The sequence below is a fragment of the Osmerus mordax genome, chromosome 22 (assembly GCF_038355195.1).
Source record: "Osmerus mordax isolate fOsmMor3 chromosome 22, fOsmMor3.pri, whole genome shotgun sequence".
Classification (NCBI taxonomy): Eukaryota; Metazoa; Chordata; class Actinopteri; order Osmeriformes; family Osmeridae; genus Osmerus; species Osmerus mordax.
In genome coordinates, this window is record NC_090071.1 from 2477810 (window position 1) to 2502054 (window position 24245).

Sequence of the window (24245 nt, forward strand, 5' to 3'; positions counted from 1 at the left end):
TCTTTCACCTCCTCCTCCTCTCACCCGCACTCTCTCCTCCTCTCTCTCTCACTCCCTCTCTCTCTCTCTCTCTCTCTCTCTCTCTCTCCTCTCTCTCTCTATTTCTCTCCTCTCTCTCAGCCTCCCCCCATCCATCACACACACCACGAATACAAACACACTCAAGCTTGGATCACACACACACCCACACGCACACACACTACAACAGTCCGGGGTTCTGCTTCTTGGCAAGACCGCACAGTCGCTGCCTCCCTAACGTTGAAACTCTCCTGCACTTCTGTCACTTCTACTCCACCAGAATGTGCTGCTCTGTGTGTCCGCTGCTGAAAACATGCCAGGGGTTTGGCGTGTCCCAACGGGCATGTGTGAGTCAGGTGAAGGTGGTGGTGGGTCAACATCTCTTCTGCAGGACCCCAGGCCTGCTCCAGTGAACAAACCCGGGAGACCCTAACTCTGCTCTTGTGGTCTCACCCCCCACAGACAGGACCGTCTCTCTGCTGTTTCTCTGAATCTCTCTGCATCTGAACTGCATTTGTTCCTGAACTGTTCAGCGTTTGGGAGAAACAACACGATTAGACAGAGGGGGTAGGAGTAAACACTGCAGAGAGAGAGAGAGAGAGAGAGAGAGAGAGAGAGAGAGAGAGAGAGAGAGAGAGAGAGAGAGAGAGAGAGAGAAAGAGAGAGAGAGAGAGTGGTGGAGAAAGTGAGAGAGAGAGGGAGAGAGAGAAGGGGAGAGAGTGGTGGAGAAAGTGAGAGAGAGAGAAAGAGAGAGAGAGAAGGGGAGAGCATGCAACGTTCACCCCACCAAGAACAGAACGTGGGGGGTTGTGATGTCACAAAGTCCCCTCCCACCAGGGTCTGCTATAGATGCTGCAGGTCCGGCCGTCTCCTCTCCACACCCTTGTTTCCTCGGACGGTGCTGCTACAAGTCCTAAGAGAGCTCCTCGTCCTCCTGGTCTAGACAGACTCTTCTCGTCTCCATGGCAGCCTCCAGCGTTCTCCTGCAACTCTGCCTTCTGTTCCTCACAGGGATTCTACTCACCTGCATCCCTGCTCAGAGAATCCGAGGCAAGTGCACCGACAACTCGAGCATGTCCAATGTTGCGTAACGTCCTGCTGCGCTCTGAAGGACCGTTTTGTGGGTCGAGCTGGGACGTTTGTGTTTTGTTTTTGTGAATGTGTTTTCCTCTGCAAGGGGTTCTGTACCGCTGCAATGTTTTGCTGACTTTGCATCTCCTCTGTCTTGCTGAGATATGGTCACAGTGGTGTGTTGCTGTTCACAAACTGGGGGCTTAATGCTGCTGTGAAATGAATGTGAATTACATGCAGATAGAATCTTAATCGCATTTTTATTTTTTTTCTTAAAAAATGTCTTAAAAGGTTGGTTACCATGTGAATCATGATCTTAAAGTAAAACTGCTTCCGCTGGGGTATTGACAGCAACATTGTTTATGAAAAAGCAGAAATATTGAAAAATACAGAGAACCTGTTCTGGTGGCCGCATATTCACATTTCCTATGTAAAGATAAATGAAAATCAGATCAAAGAAGTTAACAAGGATGTGTTACCAGGACAAAATAATCTGTAATTCATCCTTGATGCTGTAGAGGTCCAGATTTTTTACCATTTATTACCATTTGGATGAAAGTCACAAGGAATACACTTTGCACCGATCTTAGTTTTCTCTAAGTGAGTCATGTTATATTTTAAATCACATCAATTCACATGAACGTTACCTCACATGCAGCAGCTACTGTAGCCAAGATCAACATTGCCTTTAAGGTGAAGTGTGACTGACGTGCACTGGTGCATATGTGCAGTTTTGACCGTACAGCATGTCTGTACATCATTTCATTCACAAGGAACGTTTGTGCAAGACAGGACGAGTACAGAGGTTATCGTTTTACTGTAGTTTGATCTGCTCCTTCTCCGTCTCAGGATGTTTCCATTGATGCCCTTGAGGGTTTCGGTTAGTTTAGGTGCAGTTCTATGGGCGTGCATGAAGCCCTCTGTGACATTGCTTGTAAAAGGCTATACAAATACACATTTGATTTGATTTGATAACCGGAAAAGATCTAAGAAGTTTGTGAAAAGAAGATTCTTCCCTCAGCTGAATGTTTTATTGGTGATTACGGTGGCTTCAAACGACAGATGGCTTGCAGTCTTTTTACTTTCTGAACATAAAGAATGCAAAGCATACACATTTAAATGGAGCGTTGCCATGGTACTGTGACTATACTTAAGGACCTTGGTGTCCTCTCAAGATAACCTCAGGGACTGCACAGTGTTCAAACGGTAATCTGAGATCAGATTGTTTTTTATCTCAGATAACAGGGCACAAGTCCTCAGCACGGGGCACCACGAGTCACTAAGCAGAAAACTGTTTAGTCAAATGTGTTGCTGTCTGCTAAACAGTATAACTCGGTCTGCAGCTGGGAGCAGAGTTAGCCCTGGGCTTTTCATGCATTGTAAAACTTTACTGGGACAGTTCAAAGACTGGCGTCTGGAAGACACACACACGTGTGGTTTTTACTACTCGTTCTTATCAGTCCAGGGGGGTGGATGAGTAGGGTTCTTTCGGGGGGGTGGGGGGGGGGGGCGAGGGGTGTAGTCTAGGGGTCCCTGTGTGTGTAGCATAAATGTGAGTGTGTGTGCACGGAATGTGCTTTTGTCTGTGCGTGCGTTGCTGCCCATGACAGTCACCGTAGCCAAAATGTACTCAAAAAAACATTCATCCCAGAGGGAAAGAAAGCAGCTGTAGAACCGTGACATCACTGGCATACTAAATGTGACTGGAAGATATACTACAAGGCTGGAGTACCTGTGAGCGTGTGGATTTATGTCCCTGACGAGGTATGAGGCTCCATGAGAATTCGTTTAAACAACCGTTGTCTGGAGATGTACTGTGAGGGGCTTTTGGTAGAGCGTGTGTGTGTGTATCACTTACAGAAAATACCTTTTGGGAGACATTCAAGAACCATAAAAGGCACTGAACAAGTTTAAATGGTTAATAACTCCTTTAAGTTGTGCTTATTTTAAGACGTTAGTACTCAACTCACGATGAAGACACATCGTTGTATTGGAAAAATGTTGTGGACAGCTAAAAAAATGTTTGCCAGAGGATCTTGTGCACACAGGAGAGTTTTCACTAAACCCCAAAGCCTCCAAGGCCGGTTATTGTTCATTTCACGGCATTTGGAACCAAACCAACGGTTCTGTTTTCACTCGTGATCAGCTTCATGCTAGTTTTACTCACGGGTCAATCAGCTGCAGTTGGAAACATTTCAACTGTGAAACACAACGTCTGTGCCAAGAATGAGCTTGCATGATGACACACGTCTTGAGTGTCTAACCCGCCAAGACACCGTGTAGGCTTTCCCATAATTTGAGTAGGCCACAGGATGCCAACATAATCTGCAGAACAAACATCCTAAAGAAAACCAAAAAGACAGAAGAAGGACCTACTTATTATCGGACATGATTCGGCTGGGAAATTAGGATTGGCCTGCTCCCAAACATTCTACCTGCTTGCTTTTCATGATCCCCATGCAACACAAAGGGCTCATATGGATGACCTCAGCTGAGGGTAAAACTGCACGTGAATCTTTTATAGATGTTGGTGGATTTTAAAATCTAAAACTCTCCTTGATGGAAAGAATCAGTGGCTTGTGAAACTTTAAGTTAAGTCACAACCCGTATCATAATGAGACAAAGTATGCCAAATTGAAACGTTGAAAGAATCAGTTGATTAAAATGAGGAAAAAACCCTTGACAACCGCTGAATCCCTTGTCAACAAAGTCAATCTGAGGCAAAAGTTTTGTTTGGGATGGATAAGGTGGTATTCAAGGGGTACTTAGTTTACTCTGGAGTGCAGAAACGGTAGTGCTGTTTTTCCAAACAAACTAAACAAGCAGCCTTTTAAACTCATCCAAACCAACAGTTCCTGGCAACTTTCCCACATCCCAGTCTTGTTTGCTTGATACTTTGCCATTGTTAAAGAGTTTAGGAGCAAACACTTGTAATGAAAGAGGTCATATTCCATGGGTTCATCACAAGTTTCCCCTTTGAATTACAGTAATTAAGTTATCGTCAAAGCTTAATTAACACAAACGGTTTGGCACCTTAGGGTGTTTTTCTACGGTATTCAAGCAGGCAGCTGATTGATGTGTGTGGTGACACGAACCCACAACAGAATAATGTTCCGTAAAGCCGACCCAAGCTTCTTTATGTGGCTTTTCAAGCCTGGTTTTCATGAGCTTTTAAGGGGCTCTTTAACTCAGTGTAATCAGTCAAGTTCCTAAGAAGTATGGATGCGAGTGGAAAAGGAGAGCTTCTCCCTGCTGAAGAATGGGTTTCTGGGATTGAATTATTCCAGGACGGGACGTTTAAGAGATTTCCCCTGACAGCTATTTAGCCTCCGAAACCTAGAGAACCAAGCTCTGGAAGATCCCCAAACATAGAACCCCCCCCCCCCCCCCCATCCATCCTAACAAAATCAGTTGCAATGTGATCTAACAATAACATATACAGTGTCTACAGTATTTATTTTGTCGAAATATTTTTTTTTACCAGAATGCATTGTTGTATCTTGGGTAAAAAAAAAAAAAAAAAAAGCTTTTGAGACCATTTATTTTATTTAACACTATCAACCTTTTCTCCACAGTAAGAAGACAGAACATGAAGGTTCGGATCAACGCCACCGGCGACACCATCATCCTGAAGTTCGTCCGCCCCAACCCCGACGTCAAGCTGGAGGGATACATCCTGGGCTATGGCAGCAGCATGTTCTCCAAACAGTTCATCCAGCTACCGGAGAACGGAGAACCCTACGAGACTGAAATAGGTGGAACTTAAAACCCCTGTCACGTACTTTGGTGATACTCGGATTTGATGTGCTATACTGAAAGAAAAATATAGGATTTTTCTATACATTGTCAGTCGATGACTGTGCTACCCACCGCATTTTTATTTTATAAACAGATTTATTTATTGATAGTTTAAAAGGACATACGTTGTACTAAACCATTTTTTGAGATATTTGCTGTATTCCATCCATGCATGTCTCCATCCATCATAATGAGCCACACACGCCCTTTAGACCCTTTCCATCACAATCCTGTCAGAGATAACTCACAGTTTGTGGCTTTTAAGAACTACCTTACTGTTGTTACTGAGAACACTAGAATTACGTTCATGCTTTGGTATTTACCACATGAAAGAAAGCTCTTGGAAAACTGATAAGTATGAAGTATGAATTATTCATTCATACAATTCTTTAAGTCTTTCAAGCTGCAGAACAAACTTCAAATCCTCCCAAGTTTGCCTTGGCATCTTTGTCCATTCAATAGTTTTCTGTACTCTGAAACTGTGTGGATAGTTACAGTTAAAGATGATAGTTAACTTAACGTTAAACTACAACATGATTTATGAGGGCCTTTAGGTCAATGCAGGAACGTGTTTTCTCTTGCCATGGATAAAGGACTCCATAACAAACATGCCGCATCCATGAGCTTTGAAGTAGACCAGTAAGGAGCCAGGACACGGAGAGAGTTTAGCACCCGACTCTATGAGCGAAGCGACAGTGTTTGTTCAAGGAAAACCAGCTTTTTGTTTCCCTGCTTTCTACTAAAGCTTTTCAGTTGTGCCGGCAAAACGCACGAACGAAGCACACATCATCACTCTAGAGATGATTTGTGACTTTTCAAACTCAAAACACTGGTATCAGTTTCTCAGTATAGAACTGCTGATGGAGACACCTCTTAAATGGAGCAGTATTAGATAGACACTTCTCAAAGAACAATTATAGTGTTGGTTTTTGATCAGTTCTGATGCTAATTTCATTTAACAGATTTTATTTTGCTAAACCCTTATAGATGCAGAGCCCAAGTATCTGGTTGCCGTCCAGCCTATTCCCACCAACGATGTGAAGAAACATTGCACAGGTATCATGGAAACATTCAAATGTAAAATGTTTAGCACACAGACCATAGGCTTATTCAGTGTATGACCTTTGACCTCTCATGTCCTCCCAGGAAAGGTGAACCTGGAGAAACCCCTTCACCTGGTGATCGGCTCCATCACCCCAACCTCTGTGCTCCTCTCGTGGGGGAACTTCCTGAAGACGCCCTTTGAGGGCAACATCATGAACGATTGCTTGGAGGATGGGTGAGTGATGGTGAACTGCCAGCGGCCAGTCTGGATTCAGTTAGATGTACATTTACATTTAGTCATTTAGCAGACGCTCTTATCCAGAGCGACTTACAGTAAGTACAGGGACATTCCCCCCGAGGCAAGTAGGGTGAAGTGCCTTGCCCAAGGACACAACGTCAGTTGGCATGACCGGGAAGCGAACTGGCAACCTTCGGATTACTAGCCCGACTCCCTCACCGCTCAGCCAACTGACTCCCTAGCCTTCGTAAGCCAGAGCTTTCCATGGAAGCGTCCACATCCAATCGGTGACAGGCAGGAGAACTCATAAAAAGTCTGTTCAGGGGTTGCAACAATCATCTCAATCCTATTCCGTCTCTCCAATAGATCCTTTAACACATACTGCAAAAACAGGAGTGGGCCAGGGCAAACTTCCTGGTTCGTGATGTTGTAAATAACAGTTCTACACAATGTACAGAAGTAATTACTTTCTCTGAGGAGGTAGGGTTTGGTGAGATTAATTTCTTGACCACTGCAGGTGTGTCTGTGAGTTGAGCAAGGATTCATGGGACACACTGAAACACTTTTCCACTTCCTCTGACATTCTCTGCCTACGTTGAGGGGTTTTTCCCCAGTTGAACAGGGAGAAAGTTGGAAAAGATATTGGAAATCTTGACCTAAGCTACAGCTAAATGCGTTTTTGTGTTATTAAAACCTAATGTCAGTTCCTCTTGTTAACGGTTTGGCTGTTACGGTCAAGTCACAGCAGACAGAAAACATGTGAGGGAATTGTAATGGGATTGACAGACAATGAAAATGTGGATTTGTGATATTCAAGCCTGGATTAACAGTATATAATGACTGGCAGTTTAAGAAGTAAATGTATAAGATACCCGTCTGAAATGATTCAACTTTTATTGGTGTGTGACTAGTATGTGTGGCAAAATCAGGCTGTTGGTGCACTTCAAGTTGCCAGAAATAGTTGTAAAGCCAGAAAGGTTTGTTTCTCTGGTCTCTGTGGATTGGAGTGATCTCTACTAAGACTGTGCATGCTCCCCTACAACCACTTCCCCCTGCAGACACTACACCATCCGATACAGGGAGAGGAACAGGAAGTGGATCTACCAGACATGTCCCACCAGTGACACAGTGATTGACAACCTCAAGCCTAACACGCCCTACGAGTTCGGCGTTCGTCCCAACAAGGAGGACCGCAGCGGAATGTGGAGCAAACCAGTTATCCACAACACCAACATGGGAGGTGGGTCACATTCACGTCTCTTCATGGCAAAACCGGTGGATGATCCAACTCTGTCTCGTTAGGACTGGGACTTAGTGGGTGTGGTGATCGTAGCTTTCATTGAATCAATGGTCTGTTTACAAAACACATACAGCAACAAGAGTTTGTCTAACAGCAAACTGGGTGAACACAGTACTGTATGCAAAGTGTGTTTTGAAGCAGTTGTCATGCTCCAAGCTAGAAAAAGACGCAAGAACAGAGGTCATGTCCACATGAAGACCCTGTCTTCCTGAAACAGAGGTCATGTCCACATGAAGACCCTGTCTTCCTGAAACAGAGGTCATGTCCACATGAAGACCCTGTCTTCCTGAAACAGAGGTCATGTCCACATGAAGACCCTGTCTTCCTGAAACAGAGGTCATGTCCACATGAAGACCCTGTCTTCCTGAAACAGAGGTCATGTCCACATGAAGACCCTGTCTTCCTGAAACAGAGGTCATGTCCACATGAAGACCCTGTCTTCCTGAAACAGAGGTCATGTCCACGTCTTCCCTGAATCACACCTCTTTTCTTCATCTGTTTCTTCTTGTTTTCAGACAAAAGAATCCAGAAACCTTACAAGCTTCGGACTCCTATTGCGAAGCCGATGGTATGTGCAGCCTCGCTTCGTCGCTCGTAAACTTGAAACATAAAGATTCTCTGTGTTTAGTCACTTTTACAAGGCATATTTAATCAGAGCTCTGGACAGGTAAGCAAATGCCCTGTCTTTATGGTTGTTCCCAATAAAGAGAGGACACCACCACATGTTGGATGCTTTTTGAATACACGTCGCAGCACATATGCATGACCCCCCCTGTGTCGACAAACATCTGCTTTTCCCTCACTGACACCCCACCCACTCACAGACCACGAGCAGCCTGACAGATACTTGAACCTGGGTCAAGGAGAGTCACTCTCACTCCCTAGGTCTGGCAACACAAACAGGGGCGTCTTAAATCAACACCCTCTGGACGTTGTCTTTCCAACCGCTGCTCCCTATCGCTTTCACGATGCTGTCTCGCCTTTTAGATCACAAGGCCTGACTTGCTTTAAGGTGGTTACATGGATGGAATCTTCCCCTCAGAGTATGTGTATGCTTTTGATGTTTTGTCTTAGTTTTGTGTTATAAATAGGGTGCTTTGAATGCCAGACCAAGTTCAAGTTCGTCTTTTATTGTCAGATGCACAGAACAACACAGGGTCAGACTGGGCACTGCAATTCTTAGGACAAGACAATGCAAAGCAACCTGGCATAACATAACATATAAGTACACAGAACATAGATTACATCTATGATAAGCTAAAATATAGTAAACCTCCTAATATACAATAATATACAATATTCAATACAGTATACTAAACCATGAGAGACTGGGGAGACTAGCAAACTTTTTGTTGATGAAATATCTCCACCACACTTTGTATAAATGATGTGTGCTCACCTCAGAACTTTATTAGATGTGTAAGAAACTCCCATAGAGGTCGTCAGGAGAACGAAAGCTATCGACGACCACATGAAACTCAAATGCATTTTTTTTTAAATCCATTTGATTATGCTACGCAAACTAACAAACATACTCTGGTCTTATGCATAAATACCACAGACAACAAAATATGTCTTCTTGCTTTTGCAGAAAGAAACTCCACGTTCTCTGTTCCCCCCTCGTCTTGGTAAGTGTTTATTCGGTTTTATCTCTGCAACTAAAGTTTAAAAGTTTAAAATTTCATAAGCCTTGCTCCAGAAAAGAATATTCTCGATAACTTGTTTCAGGTTTTCACCGCAAGTATAGAGTGGCCATACTCCATGCTCTTGCAGTGTCTAAACGTCATATTTCTTTATCCTCTGTAATCTCCCTAGCACTGCACAACAGGACACAGCCTAGAGTTCATCCCATGCTCAAAAACCCAGGTTTCCCAGGAGCACCCAGGACTTCCTTTGGTGATTACTTTCCCTCTCACTTCTCCCACACTAATATAGTCCCAACCCAACACTCTTTTCTCTAATTCAGGGTTGTTCAGGGCCTGTGGCCTCGAACCTGTCCTCTCCTTCTCTACTGATACAACCCTGCTGTGTCCACAACTAGTTTAGTATTATTTTCCTAACCAGACACTTATAAAACCTTACTTTCAACAGCGCCACCAGAGAGCCAGCAGGAAACTAGACCTGTTCCCAGCTCCAGTGAGCCACAATGGGGTAACCACGAGATTCTCATTTCAAATCTCACGGCTTTAATCAGTCAGTCACCATCGCTTGGCTCTGGTCATTGCGCTGCTGCTGGGAAGGGAGGGGTTGAAACCGGCTTCTTGGCTGCATGCTGGCATGCCTTGAACCCGCTGAGAAAGTGATTAAGTCCAGAAAGCCCTGGAGAGGATGGCACAGGAGTGCCCCAGGTGGAAACATGTGTGTAAGTTCTCGCTCTGCCAGCTTTCCCAGCCAACCTGCTGAAGCTCAAAAGGCACCGTCCAGGATTGTGACTGCTTGTTCTGTGCTCGCTGGCTAGTACAAAGTTCATCACGTCGTCCATCGTGCTTCATTGTTCCCCCTCCCCGATTCACATATCTTTCACTCCATCTTAATTGTCAATCTGATCTGACCACCATGAACATCCACTGCCTTCTTACTTTCTCCTCATGTTTCCTCCTGTGTGTGTATACACGTTTATTCTCTTTTCTCCTGCATAGCAGACTCCATCCAAATAATGTTTTTTTTGTCGACACACTGTCAACCATCAATCAGCTCCATACCTCTTGGTCCCATCAGCGAGTCTCCATCTGTTTACATTCTCTGTCTGTATTTTGTTCTTTTAAAGATGTCTATTTTTGCACTTCCACTAAAGTGACCATGTCCAGTGTGACTTCAGTCTGCATGACACCAACGCATGCCAAAGACGCAGACGTGTTGGATTTTTCCTCTCTGGAAAAGCAGCACAAAGTCGCTCTGCAGCCTCCACACCCTTCCACTGTCCCTCCTCTGTCCGTGATAATGTCTTCAAGTCTTTCTTGAGGGTTTCCTATGAGATACAACATGATTATGGGACCAACACTAATCAATTTGAAAAATCGTAATGTTTTGGCATAATGTTTTGGCATAAAAAAAAGAAAAAAAGAAAGAAGAACATTTTGTCAGAGATCGGCATTCAAATAACCTCTCCTTAGCTTTAAGAGCTGATGAGGGCATTTGGATGCCTGTCCGACAGCTGTAGATTGACAGTTCACATGGATGCAACCAAATTCTCCAAACATCCTCTCAAGTTCAAAAGCAAATCTGGTTCCCATAATGGGTGTACCTCTCTCTTCCCTCTCACTCCAGACAAAGGAAACACTATTAGAAATGCTTCCTTCCAACCCGGACACCTTCCTCCAGTCTACCCCCACCATCAGCCCACCACAGCCCCCAGTACCGTCGCCCCTAAGTCCCCTCTGAATGACAAGATGCTTCAGGGATACCTTCAGCCCAGGGCGCCCACTAGTGACACAGACAAGCCACGTAACCCCTCTGGTAATTCCTATCTTTTCAACTTCAACTTTTCCTCCCCACCTTGCAGTGTTTTCATGGGTATCAGACGTAAAGAGCAGATGTTCTGCACTGCGAGTCCAATTTCTTGTTCTGTCAAGATGAAAGTACATAGTCAACAAAAGAATGTTGAGTGCCGTTAAGATTGGTGCTGGACTGTCGTCCCTGACTTCTCATGGTGTGTAACCCAAGCCTCCACCGATAGATTAAAGCTCTCTTTTACCCACACAGCTCACAGCGATTCCTGGGAAGGAACATCAGTTCTGAGACTTGCCCTGGGCAGAGAGCGAGCCAGTAATAATAACTGGGGTAACCGTGATGTAATATCCTATGAATGCTCTCACATCCTCCTTGTCTTCCTGGCGTGGCTACGTTGTCTGTGCCTGCTACTCTCTGCACCATCACCATCTTGATCCACAGCTTTCTGTTGCTGTCTGTCCGACCTGAAGCAGATCATTTTGTTCACAGGAATGGCCGTGGAGAGCAAGGCACTTTAAATGCACCTGTACACACCCGTCATCCAGCATAACCCCCATGTGTGCATGTCTACACAATCTTCCAGTCATGGTTTCATTCTGCCGCTAGGGTCCATCAGCTTATGACTGTGAATTCTAAAGATTGTGAGAGCTTAAAGTGCTTTGAAATCATGACATATCACGGAGTGTTAACATGTATTTACACACGATACGTACGTACAGCATATCAAGTGTAACAAATGATCGACTCACTGTGAATGAATGAGTCAGTCGTTCATTAAAATTCCCACTTGAACTTGACCGTCACACCATCCCTGAAGTGATGCCGTCTCCATCTCTAACAACATCATGTCATCGCTGAATGCTGCGGCCGTGGCTTCAAGCACACTGCAATGGCACCGTGGACGGTTTTTAACCAAGACACCACAAAAAAAGATAGATTGTAACAGACGTCCTGCCGTTGTTTTTGATCCCGTAGGTCCAGGCAGCCAGGGAAACCCCCCTTCCACCGCCCTGCGGCCTCGAGGCCCAGCCGTTACCGTGGTTGCCAGAACCATGAAGCCTCCAGGCAGAGATCGCCTCTTTCCCTTTAATAACGGTTTCAGACTACCCTCCTCCCTTCCTAGGGCCAGTAACTCATCCCAGACTATGGGCACACCAGGGGGTAATGGAGTCCTTCTCCCCCTTTCTCTAGCTCTGCTCCTTCCTCTTCCTCTTCCTCAAAATATCTCCCGTTTCCAACGTGTGGGTTGACTGGAAAGCTTTCAAACCTTCGTGTGTACCCATCATGTTGTATTTACGTCAAACCAACCCCAAATGTTGTAAGAAATAGGCACAGATTGAATTTGCAAGGGTAGTTTTGAGAGGTCTGGTTGCAACTCAGGTCATGTAAAGCGACCGTCGGTCATGCTTCGACAGCGCTTGACAGAGTTTGAGGTAGCGATTGGTCACGGGTGAACCATATGTTCAAAAAAACTGACAAGACATTTAAAACAGGCTTCACAGGAGGGACTGACGTTTCCTACCACGTTGATAGACTACATTTATATTCACATTTTAAGATTGATCCCCACACAAGATTCAGAGGAGAACCAGATTCTATGGTGGCTTGTCATCACACACACACACAACTTCCACACAAACACAATCTTTTGACCCCTCCTTTCATGCTCAAGTATTTTTGCTGGATTTTTCCGTCCAGGAGACGGATGTCTTATCTTATCAACATGGTCGACCAAGTTCTTCCTTCATAACGTTCCCTCTTCTCCCAACAGCCAACGGAGAACATCACAAGGGACTCTCCCTTCCTAAACCAGTCATGTGGTCCAGACTGCGAATGGGTAAAAAGAGTTGATTTTTTATTTTTGTCTCTCATCCATCATTAACATGCAGCCGTTGCCGCGGCAGCACCATCTTCACCGCTGCCTCCATGCCGGTGTCCCTTCCCCTCCGCCATTTTGTTTGTTCATTAATATCTGTTTGTCCATTCGTCACACTGTAAGTCTGTCCATCCATCTGTTTCGTTGCCTCGTTTCTTATAACTTGTTTGTTCACTCAAACCGCTTGGTGCTGTAGCAGGCTTCGAAACATGCAAGGCTTGTCAGATGTCTGTTGTCTGACCGGAGTGGTGAGAATCAGCAACACATTTGATCACTTGTGATGTTGGGAAAGTTTGCGTTCCGTAACAATTGGTTTCATGTTGTTAAGAAACTGAGGGGGTTTCAGAGGCCTTCAGAAGCCTGCAGGGCTGTCTGGATGCTGCACAACACCACATCCAGCTGTTAGACTGCTTCACAACCTCAGAGACCAACCTCAGCAGACCTTCCTCTTACACTTTCTTAGGGTTAAGTGACTCCTAAAACTATTCTTTAGTCTCTGATTTGCTGTACCTGACATATTCCAGTACATAAACCCTGAAAACATAACTGTTAATTTAATATAATTTAAATACTATGTTGGTACTACTCTTAACTGACAGTGAAATAAGTATTCTCTGTCAAACTGAATATTAGTGGCTAAAGCCAGGTCCAGTGTTCTCGATCTGTTGGGACAGTAGACTTTGTGTTTTCCGACAGCTAGGAGTGTTTGCATGACTGTGCATGTCTGAACTGTGTATGTGCTGTTAACATGGGCCGGTGTTGGGGTCGGGTGTCATCACGCTTTATCCATTTTGTACTCATAACCTGTTGGTTTCATGTTGTGATGATGTGTCCACAAAGTACTATATGCAAGTGTTACATACATATGATGGTATTTAAGATCATTTGTGCTCTTTTTTATGGAATGTAAAATGAACTCTTTTTTTTTAAGAACGGTTCTTCAATGGAGTTCTTAACCCCCTCTAATAATGCAAAACAGTGGAATACCCAGAGAGGATAAACTCAGAGAGATGTTTAGGGAGTCAGGTGGCTGAGCGGTTAGGGAGTCGGGCTAGTAATCTGAAGGTTACCGGTTCGATTCCCGGCTCTGCCAAAGGACGTTGTGTCCTTGGGCAAGGCACTTCACCCTACTTGCCTTGGGGGGAATGTCCCTGTACTTACTGTAAGTCACTCTGGATAAGAGTGTCTGCTAAAATGACTAAATGTAGATGTGCTTGATTAGATCAGATAGAACTGTTGTGTTTAGGTCGTTCTTGTTCCATAAGATGAAACGGGACTAGATCTTAATGGCAGTGCTTTCTCTGCAGCAAACAACTCACTATTGGAAGACAGTAAACATCAAGTGGGCCAGTCAAGGCCTTCAATTGAGGACCAGTTGTTTGGTAAAAGCATGAATCCAGTCTATTTGCACTAAAAACTATTCTCACTTCATGCACTGATTGGCACTGCAGTTGTATACCGCCCAGTTTGCATGATTGGCTCATGTTGGATGTTTAAAGTCAAATCTCTTTTTGACCAAAATATATTTTGAAAACGAGCCTTTGGAAAATACTTTCCACTTGGAAGGTATGCAGTTTCCTAGTCTGAAGCTTATTATAAAATATTTTTTATTTAAATACTTTAACCTGTTCCTCACCAAGCTTTGCACTTTTTCTCGCCACAAAGACGTAAAGAAACAGACTTTTTTAATAGCGCCACCCCTGTAATGAACTTGACAACTCTCAAAATTGGAGTCTCAAATGTTATTTTAGTCTATTTTCCTGGGTACAGTCCACATGCTTAAGGCTTTTTGCTTCTTGCCTGATTGCAAGTATTGGCTTTGAAAGAACAATAAGCTTTAGAGGGTTGTGCATTGCTGCATAGGTGCCAATGTTTACAGAACCCTCATGCAATCAGGAGAGCATGGCTCCCATCTGCATGTTCATCAGCTATGGAATCCTGTGTTTGCTTATGGTTACAAAATTGTGATTGTATGTATTGGGCTTACACATTGAATTGGTTAAAATTATTTGTTGTCATCACATGGTGCTTTAGGGCATTGTGTGTGCAATGTATACTTTTTTTGCAGGAGTGCACATTGTATTGTGTGTACAAAAAGGATTTGGTTTCGACAATGTCTTGAAACACAATCCCAGTTAATAGAATGTTGCTGTCTTGAATGAGAGAAGATATATTCTTACTTAAATCTTTTTTTTTTTGGGGGGGGGGGACTCCAACAAAACAGTACTGAGTGCAAACTGGAATTGATTCAAACATGGATGTCTACCCACATTTTTTTAAAGCAATGCCCCCATATTGTTTCACGTTACAAGACCTCAAATGTTTTTCTTCCCTCCAGTGGCTTTCATGTTTCGGGTCGGCATTTATTACATGTTCTGTTGGAGCTGAAACAACCTCTTGATTAAAAAGCAGGGGACCTCTCTGAACCAGGGAGATAATTAGCACCAGGTTTTTCACTTATTTTCTTCGTAGAATTCAGAAAATGCGTGTAACCTCATGGAATTACATGCAATTGTCCACGTCTAGAGGTTCATTGAGCCTTGGGGAACTGATGCACTGTAGGTTTTCACTGTTGGGTATAATACGTTTGTTTTCATGGTTCTTTCATAAAAATACACTCAGGGCAATTCTTTTTTTGTTGTTGGTCTAAACCCAATACCATATGACATTCTAGAGCAGGCAGTAAAAGAGTCTTCCACTGTTTTTCATTCCGAATGACCTCATCAAGGTCTCTCCTCAGACATACTGTAGACTGATTCATCTCAAACAACCTATCAGACAGCTGGCCTTGCTTGTCAGATCTGGGGTCAACACGTTCTGAAGGTTTAAAATGGAGGAAGACATTTGCAGCTTCATTATCAGGCGATTCTGCCGCTAAGTTCTGTTTTTATCACTGTGTTTCAGGGTCCCCTGCTCGCCCTTCCATACCTGTCAACAAGAAGACCAATCTGGTTGGCAAACCAGGTGACATCGGTAAGAACAGGACAAACAAGGATATGCTCATGTTTATTTGTTCACCTCACTTACTGTACCCACAATGTCTATAATAACCACAAGATGCCTGTTCTCCTTTCACATGTGTTTGATCAGGAAGTTTGCTGATTGTGATTAACAAACACAGCCTTTTTATTGTTCTGAATCCGTATGAAGGATGGCGATGCAAAAGGCGAACTTTTTAAACTGAGGAAAATCAAGGTTAAGAGTGTAACCGATTGTTCTTGCCAACCTCCATCTCTGCAGACAAATTGAACGGCCTTAAACAAACCGACATGGCCTCTGTCCTCAAACCCAACTTTCCATCGGTGACAGCCAAGCCTGCCAAGCAAGAACGCAAACACACAACAACTATAGCACCAGCTGTTAATGGTAGGAATGCACCCAGAGTAGTTTTGTCCTACACGAGATCAAAAGCTTTGGCCTGAGAAGAAAAAAACAGCAGTCTTACAGAACTAAGACAGGCTGGTCAAAACGCAACGCACACCGATTTACTCTTTGGTTCCTCTCACAGTCAGTCGGTTCGAAAGCTGGGAGAACTCTTCATTGTTCAGTGCTTTGCCGGCTTCTGATGTCGACGCCTTGGGCAAAAAACGCTTTGTGGGTAAGAGCCTGAACTGGTGATCACAGATCACACAGTCTTTCCTCTGGCGGGATCTTTTCAGGTGCAGGGGTAACATTTCCTCTCTCTCTCTCTCTCTCCTCAAGCCCCTCACGTCGTCTACAAAACAGACAAGAAGCCGGAGGAGCCTTGCTCCATCACCACCTCCCTCAACTACTTCCCAGAGGAGGAGGGTGGGGAGCAGAACGTGACTGCTCCACCCAGGTCTCCTCCGTCCAACCTGACGGTGGTGACGGTGGAAGGCTGCCCCTCCTTCATCATCCTGGACTGGGAAAAGACGGACAACGACACCACAGGTGAAATGAAAAGATGATGTCTGTGGGGATCAGATGGCTGAGCGGTTAGGGAATCGGACTATTAATCAGAAGGTTGCCGGTTCGATTCCCAGCAGTGATAAATGACGATGTGTCCTTGGGCAAGGCACTTCACCCTATTTGCCTCGGGGGAATGTCCCTGTACTTAGATATCTGAGATATTTTCCAAGAAAAGATTTGATGTTTTGTGTTTCGGTCTTTACGAACGACCTGAGTTGAGATTTCTACAGATTAGTTGGCGCAGGATTGAACTAAAACACTTCACCTGAGTCTGTCTTAAGTCCTGATGTGGTTGAAGTGTATGCTCAGAGATAGACTGCTACTCTGAAGTCCAAAGTCCAAAGTCCCTGAACTCTTGTTCACTTCTTTTTTGACCTGCAGAGTACGAAGTCATCTCCACGACTAAGGGCCCAGACGGTGAGCAGGTGTCCATCCTGACCACCAACCAGACTCACACAGCGGTGGAAAACCTCAAACCAGAGAGCAGGTGTGTAGAAAAACAAATACACACCAACCCGTGTTTGAGAGAGATGGATACGAACAGTAGACCAGTGTGTTCTTCCTGATTGAACAGCTTCTCATTCCAACCAGAAGAGGTCACGACCCCTGGGATCTGATATCCCTACAATTTATTAGTGACATTAGTTCAGCTATGCACATACAGCTCACCTCTCTGGGGGTCGAGGTGGGAAATGGCAATGAACGTTAGTCAAAGCCTTGTTTGTTTTCTTTTGCTATACTTGATGTACCGTAGCTTTTCGGGTGCAATGAAACCAATGATATGGAAGGAAACCCATTTTACTGACAGGTAGACCAATTCTAGCACACCTCAAATAGTTGCAAGAAAGTAAGTACTGTTTTAACCGTGGTCTTGTGGAGAGAAGGATGTCCATAGCAGGCAGCCACCACGCTAGCTAGGTTTTTCATGAGCCTGAACAAGGGAGTATATGACACTAAAGAAAGTGATAGACTATATAAACCAAGTCTTCCTGCATGAAGTGGAGAACTGCAGGCTGATTTTTTCATATGGAGGAACCATTAGTAGGACCATTAGGTGCTTAAGTTCTTTGCCTGCTACATCTGGAGAAGAAAAAGATCGGTGTTATGGCGAAGCATTTGGAATATGAGCCTATATTCTTTCCTCAGAGATGGAACAAGCCTGAAAAACAATTTCCCAGATTTCCATCAGATACCTGTGTCCAGTTTAATACTGCGATATTAAAGGAAAAATTATAATTCACTAAAAATAATAACTTTCGAATGGAAGGGAGAGAAAGTCTGTGTTTTGGAGCAAGCTGGTGAAGGTTGTGGTTCTGGATCCTCTGTGAGGTCAACTGACACGATACCCTTCCTGCTCTCATCTCACAGCTATGAATTCAAGGTGAAGCCTAAGAATGAGCTTGGCACAGGACCCCCAAGTGAGCCAGTGTCCTTCAGCACAGAATCAGGTACAGTAACGATCAGAGCTACCCCGTGCTGAACACACCCCGTGCTGAACACACCCCGTGCTGAACACACCCCATGCTGAACACACCCCATGCTGAACACACCCCGTGCTGAACACACCCCATGCTGAACACACCCCGTGCTGAACACACCCCGTGCTGAACACACCCCATGCTGAACACACCCCATGCTGAACACACCCCATGCTGAACACACCCCATGCTGAACACACCCCGTGCTGAACACACCCCGTGCTGAACACACCCCGTGCTGAACACACCCCATGCTGAACACACCCCGTGCTGAACACACCCCATGCTGAACACACCCCGTGCTGAACACACCCCATGCTGAACACACCCCGTGCTGAACACACCCCATGCTGAACACACCCCATGCTGAACACACCCCATGCTGAACACACCCCATGCTGAACACACCCCATGCTGAACACACCCCGTGCTGAACACACCCCATGCTGAACACACCCCATGCTGAACACACCCCGTGCTGAACACACCCCATGCTGAACACACACCATGGTGCACACACCGCTGAGCCTTGTGTTGAAAAAGCCCTGCTGCATCCATATAAATTGTGTAGGATGAACTGTAATGGAAAGCAAACATGGAGCGCATTCTTGTTCACTCATGCTACACACACACACACACACACAAACACACACACACACACACAGTCTGCCAGCCCTAGTCATGTCTACGATCCCCCACTTACCTTTGAGGGCTCTGCAACAAATGGCCTCTTATTAAGGTAATGATTTCAGCATGGCCCTTCATTTTCCTAACCTTGGCTTCCAGCTCCATGTAAACCTACTAAGACCTGAGGAGGGCGGGGGGGACTGATGATGTGCCAGCAACCCTCCGCCCCTGAGGGTAACAGCCCATATTCCCCAAACAGCATATCATAAATTAATGCAGAGTCGGGAGTTTGGTCGTTTTTATGTTCCTGGGAGGACTCCTCTGCTGAGCCGTACTGGCCTGTAGAAGCTGCCACACGTGAAGAACGAGGAGTTTGTCAGCAGATGAATTGTCTTGCGGTTCCTGGAGGCTTTGTGGCTCTGTGGAGAGTTTGAGGTTTGAGGATTGTTTGGCCCAGCATACAGAACCCTCTTGGTCTCAGAACATGATATCAATGACAGTACGTGAATCATGAGTTTTATTTTGGCCGGTTGAAAAGACTTGTGTCTGCAGACATGTGTGTTTCCTCTGTGGGGAAGAATTTGCAGATTGTACAAAAAAAAAATTATATCCAGGTAGAATTGTTTGGACTGGTATACACTGTAGTTTTGGATTTATTTCAGTGTACCTTCTTCTCTCTCTCTCTCTCTCTCTCTCTCTCTCTCTCTCTCTCTCTCTCTCTCTCTCTCTCTCTCTCTCTCTCTCTCTCTCTCTCTCTCTCTCTCTCTCTCTCTCTCTCTCTCTGTCACTTACTGTCTGTCTGTTTTAACTTTCTCTGTTCTGTCAAATGAACACTGACTGGAAACTGAACCATAACTCCAACCTTCTCTAAATCTGTCTTCCCCTCTCTCTCCCTCTCTCACTCCCTCTCTCTCTCTCCATCTCTCACTGCCTCTCTCCATCTCCATCTCTCTCTCTCTATCTCTCACTCCCTCTCTCCATCTCCATCTCTCTCTCTCTCCATCTCTCACTCCCTCTTTCCATCTCCATCTCTCTCTCTCTCCATCTCTCTCTTTCTCTCTCCATCCAACAGCGGACCCTCGGGTGAGCGAGAATGTGTCAGGTGAGCCTGCTCTCAATCCGTTCACACAGATGACAGGTTCCACCATGTCCACCAAAGACGGCCAGCTTAATGAGGGCTACTGGCACACTCCCAGTCTAGTGGAGGCTCACGCCTCGTGGCTGTCCAGTCCAGCTCACTTCCTCCTCACCCCAACCCCAGCCAGACCAAACATTTACACAGCAAATGAGGGCAGACTCTTATTTTCGTTTAACCCGAATAAGAACACATTAAGAGGCCTGGATGCACTGAAAAACTGAATAATCTGGGTAAAGGATGTTCTTTGTGGAGGAGATGAGTTAATAATTAACAACAACAAAAAAGGCACTGTTTTTTGCTTTATTCATTAGAATCTGTAAAATGGATGAGTTGGGATTGTGCACATTATGCTTTTCTGCACACGATTAACTTTTCCCTAAGCTTTAACCATTATCCTTTTTGCAATGGTTTACATACTTTCTTTCACTATAGGAAAAGACGCAATCTGGACCCAGTTCCCCTTCAAGACGGATTCTTACTCCGACTGCAACGGGAAGCAGTACGTGAAGAGAACCTGGTATCGGAAGTTTGTCGGAGTTCAGATCTGCAACTCTCTGAGATACAAGATCTACCTGAGTGATTCCCTCAACGGTGAGTTCACTGTGAAAACCCCCCAGAAACATTCCAAGAAATCAGCCTCAATTAAAGTTACTTAAACCATGCTACTGTACCACTTGAGTACCCATACCCTGGTATCTTGTAGGTAAGTTTTACAACATCGGGGACCAGACAGGACATGGGGAGGACCACTGTCAGTTTGTGGACTCTTTCCTGGATGGGAGAACAGGAACACAAGTGAGGGCTGACCAGCTACCAGCCAGAGAAGGTATGTATTTACATTTACATGTATTCATTTAGCAGACACTCTTATCCAGAGCGACTTACAGTAAGTACAGGGACATTCTCCCCGAGGCAAGTAGGGTGAAGTGCCTTGCCCAAGGACACAACGTCATTTGGCACGGCCGGGAATCGAACCAGCGACCTTCTGGTTACTAGCCCGATTCTCTAACCGCTCAGCCACCTGACTCCCTATATCCCTATGTATTTGGCATTTTCTTCTCAGAAATATATATTGGGGGGGGGGGGGGGGAACCCCCAAACTAAGTACGGTTTTCAAAAGCAGATTGTTTTGTGTTTCAGGGTACTACAGAGCCATGAGGCAAGAACCTGTTAACTTTGGTCAGATAGGAGGGAGATCTCACATCAACTACGTCTCATGGTATGAGTGTGGAACGCCCATCCCTGGCAAGTGGTAGGACTCTCTGCAGCCTGGGAGAAGATGTACATCAAACAGGCTGTAATAGTGACAGGGAGGTGCTGTTGTCTCCGGCAACCAGGTTCACCCACACCACGGCAACCAGGTTCACCCTCACCACGGAACCCAGACTTGTAAAGAGAATTGTACAGAATCTACATGTCAGGGAGTTCGATTGAGTGCATTTGTAACATTTAACTGCAAACGTGACTCCTTTCACTATTTATCAATCATGGCAAATGGCGACACATGGAAGAATTACAGAGATCGTTGTTACTGTCCGCAGTGTGTGGCAACCAACATACACTAGATATATTTTTTAGATAATGGGAAGCTGGCTCCCTAAAATTATTTTGATAACTTGTATGATATTATTTATCAAAGTTTCTGATGCCATATATTCCTTGTATAGCCCACCAGTGTGACAGGGATTGGTATATAAAACAATGCTTCTGCTGTAAAGTGTACCAGCTTACACACTTTCATCAACAGTGACTGTTTAAGAAATAATGGAACAGAAAACAGGGAAAGAGTCAAACTTTTTAACACAAGTTTTTAGCTCTGATGTAGCTCCATGGCTCTTAAATGCAGGACAGAGAAAACATGTTCAATAATCAATAATGATCAATAATGTTTACACGACTTCAGTTTACATTTCAGAATCATCAAACTCATCAACATTCACATACAGTGGCAGCAACAACATTCAGAGACAGACACACACACACACACTCAATTTCATGCAAAAACACAGAATGTCATGTACCAATTAAATACGCCTCCATCATTGGCCCTGATATATGGGGTGGGTAGAGGGGGGAGGTCGTAACTTGCAATTTGCACAATATAAATGTATTTATATGTATATGGAGAAAAAGTATTTTTTCAACTACTTTTGCTAAACATTTCCTTAAAATGGCCATTTGTGGCATTTAGTACCCTATGGTAGCATTTCAGATATGTGGGTGAACTGTAAACATAGATGCATCCACACCAGTCGCATGGATGGAAAGTTACATGCGTGTGTTAGTCCATCCAAATATTTGGTTGTACATTGTTGCGAATCTGTGATGATTCATGAGAATCAGAAGGGGAATACTTTGTTGAAAAGTGACACCGTTTTGTACAGAAATACTCTTCTGTCTCATAAATGCTTGCAGATAAGTGTCTTAAGCAAATCTTTTACATGAAATGGATTGTTGTTTTTGATATGTACTTCCATTCTTGTATCTATTTTCAATAAAACAAACATTTTGTAAATGATTGTGCTTATTGGGTTTCTGGAAGCTTATGGAATTCCTCACTTAAGATAGGGTTACGGTTAGAAAATACAAAAATAGAAAATACTATTGTTTTTCTCAGTGGGTTTTGAGAGAGGAGTTATGAAAGCTTCGCCACCATCAGACCCAGCTCACACAGCCGGCTGTACTTTCCCTCCATGTCAGACCCGGCCGCAGGTCCAATTAGGAACATCAACAGTGATCCATGGATTACCACACTTTTCCAGGCCGAGAGAGAGCGAGTGAGTGAGTGAGTCAGACAGACAGACAGAAAGTGAAGGAGAGAGAGAGTGAGTGAATCAGACAGACAGAAAGTGAAGGAGAGAGAGAGAGCGAGTGAGTGAGTCAGACAGAAAGTGAAGGAGAGAGTGAGTGAGCGAGTCAGAAAGACATAAAGTGAAGGAGAGAGAGAGAGCGGGAAAGCGACAGTGAATCCAAAAGCCAAACTCAACACAGATATTCTTCGAATCCATCGAGGTGGTGGTGTTGAGACAGGGAGGAAGGGAGGGGGAGGACTTCTAAAGCTGCCTCTGGATGTCTTCATACGTTTTGCTAGAGAAGGTAATGTTCTGGGGGTAAAAACAAATGTCACTTCAAAGTGGAACTTAGAACTCTGATAGAGGAACAACCCAGGGGCCTGCCACCACTCTCTCTATCTCCCTCTCTGTCCCTCTGTCCCTCTGTCCCTCTCTGTCTCTGTCTGTCTCTCTCTGTCCCTCTCTTTCCCTCTCTGTCTCTGTCTGTCTCTCTCTGTCCCTCTCTTTCCCTCTCTGTCTCTGTCTGTCTCTCTCTGTCTGTCTCTCTCTGTCTGTCTCTTTCTGTCTGTCTCTCTCTGTCTGTCTCTCTCTGTCTGTCTCTCTGTCTGTCTCTCTCTGTCTGTCTCTCTGGAATAGTTTGTGGAATTGTGAGCCTTCTTGTTTTGCAAGGAAAGTATGTCTTTCCTCCACACACACAACAAAGATTAGATTATATCCATCAAAATGTGGATGTGTTGGCTCAACAAGGGCGGTATCATGGGGTATCAGTGGTTGATCACATCAGAGGGTGGTGCTATGAGGATGGAACATACAGCATGTCAACGGAACTTGATATATCACCATTTGAGTCGGCTCACACGGATGGTTCTAGAACGTTCGAGTTACCACGGTAATCAAATGAATGGGTGAGGGCTCCGTATTCTTAAATTACTCTCTAAAAGATGGTAAAGCTGGTTGATCGGTCGAGGCCAAGCTTGACTTGAGCTAAGACAGAGCGAGACTGAGCGAAAAGAAGGAACTAAACAGCTACCCCCCTCGCAAACGCAACAGAGAGCCACAAGGGGCAGACCCGCACGGTCACGCTACACAACGCACTCTTCTGACATGGTTGTAAGTGGCCGAGTCGCACCACACTGGCCACCCACACAGGGAACTCACAAACCCAACACAGCTGTTTCAACAACAGGCCAGTCTCTGTAGATACTAACAGTTTCACATGATGAGCTTCATGGCTGGCCAGTTCTCCATGGTAGGAAAAAGAGGGCAAAACGGTGGTGCTTGGCCAGGAAATTAATGCAGCAGACTAATGATCACAAGCTAAATTTGGAGTCTGGAGAGTGCAAATGTGCACAACGAAGGTCAGAACCACATGGCCCTGTGGATCGCTTATAGATGGTTGGATTACATCACTGGGTGATGACAAGAGCTACTACTTTTAGGCCATGCATGTGTTTGAACATTCAGGGATGGGATTCCTTGTGTTTT

At 44.8% G+C, this 24245-nt stretch overlaps 1 protein-coding gene across 1 annotated transcript; it reads left to right on the forward strand.

The window, feature by feature from the left end:
* Positions 1-948: 948 nt before the first annotated feature.
* On the forward strand, positions 949-22483 carry LOC136966019 (target of Nesh-SH3-like). The gene is made up of 24 exons (XM_067260361.1): positions 949-1072; positions 4669-4844; positions 5875-5943; positions 6034-6166; positions 7228-7409; positions 7985-8037; positions 9061-9097; positions 9285-9365; positions 9561-9620; positions 10737-10925; positions 11172-11249; positions 11895-12080; positions 12691-12756; positions 14103-14177; positions 15700-15768; positions 16036-16161; positions 16304-16393; positions 16498-16707; positions 17107-17212; positions 18094-18173; positions 19903-19932; positions 20401-20559; positions 20672-20794; positions 21109-22483. Exons 1-24 carry the CDS (start codon positions 981-983, stop codon positions 21222-21224), a joined length of 2586 nt encoding a protein of 861 aa, XP_067116462.1. The 5' UTR covers positions 949-980; the 3' UTR covers positions 21225-22483.
* The last annotated feature ends 1762 nt before the right edge of the window (positions 22484-24245 follow it).

Excerpts from the sequence above, each read along its gene's own strand:
- LOC136966019 (XM_067260361.1), top strand. The coding sequence starts at position 981 with ATGGCAGCCTCCAGCGTTCTCCTGCAACTCTGCCTTCTGTTCCTCACA. Across the intron at positions 1,073-4,668 it reads GCTCAGAGAATCCGAGGCAA|AAGACAGAACATGAAGGTTC; the intron begins GTGCACCGACAA and ends CTCCACAGTAAG. Across the intron at positions 7,410-7,984 it reads CCACAACACCAACATGGGAG|ACAAAAGAATCCAGAAACCT; the intron begins GTGGGTCACATT and ends TCTTGTTTTCAG.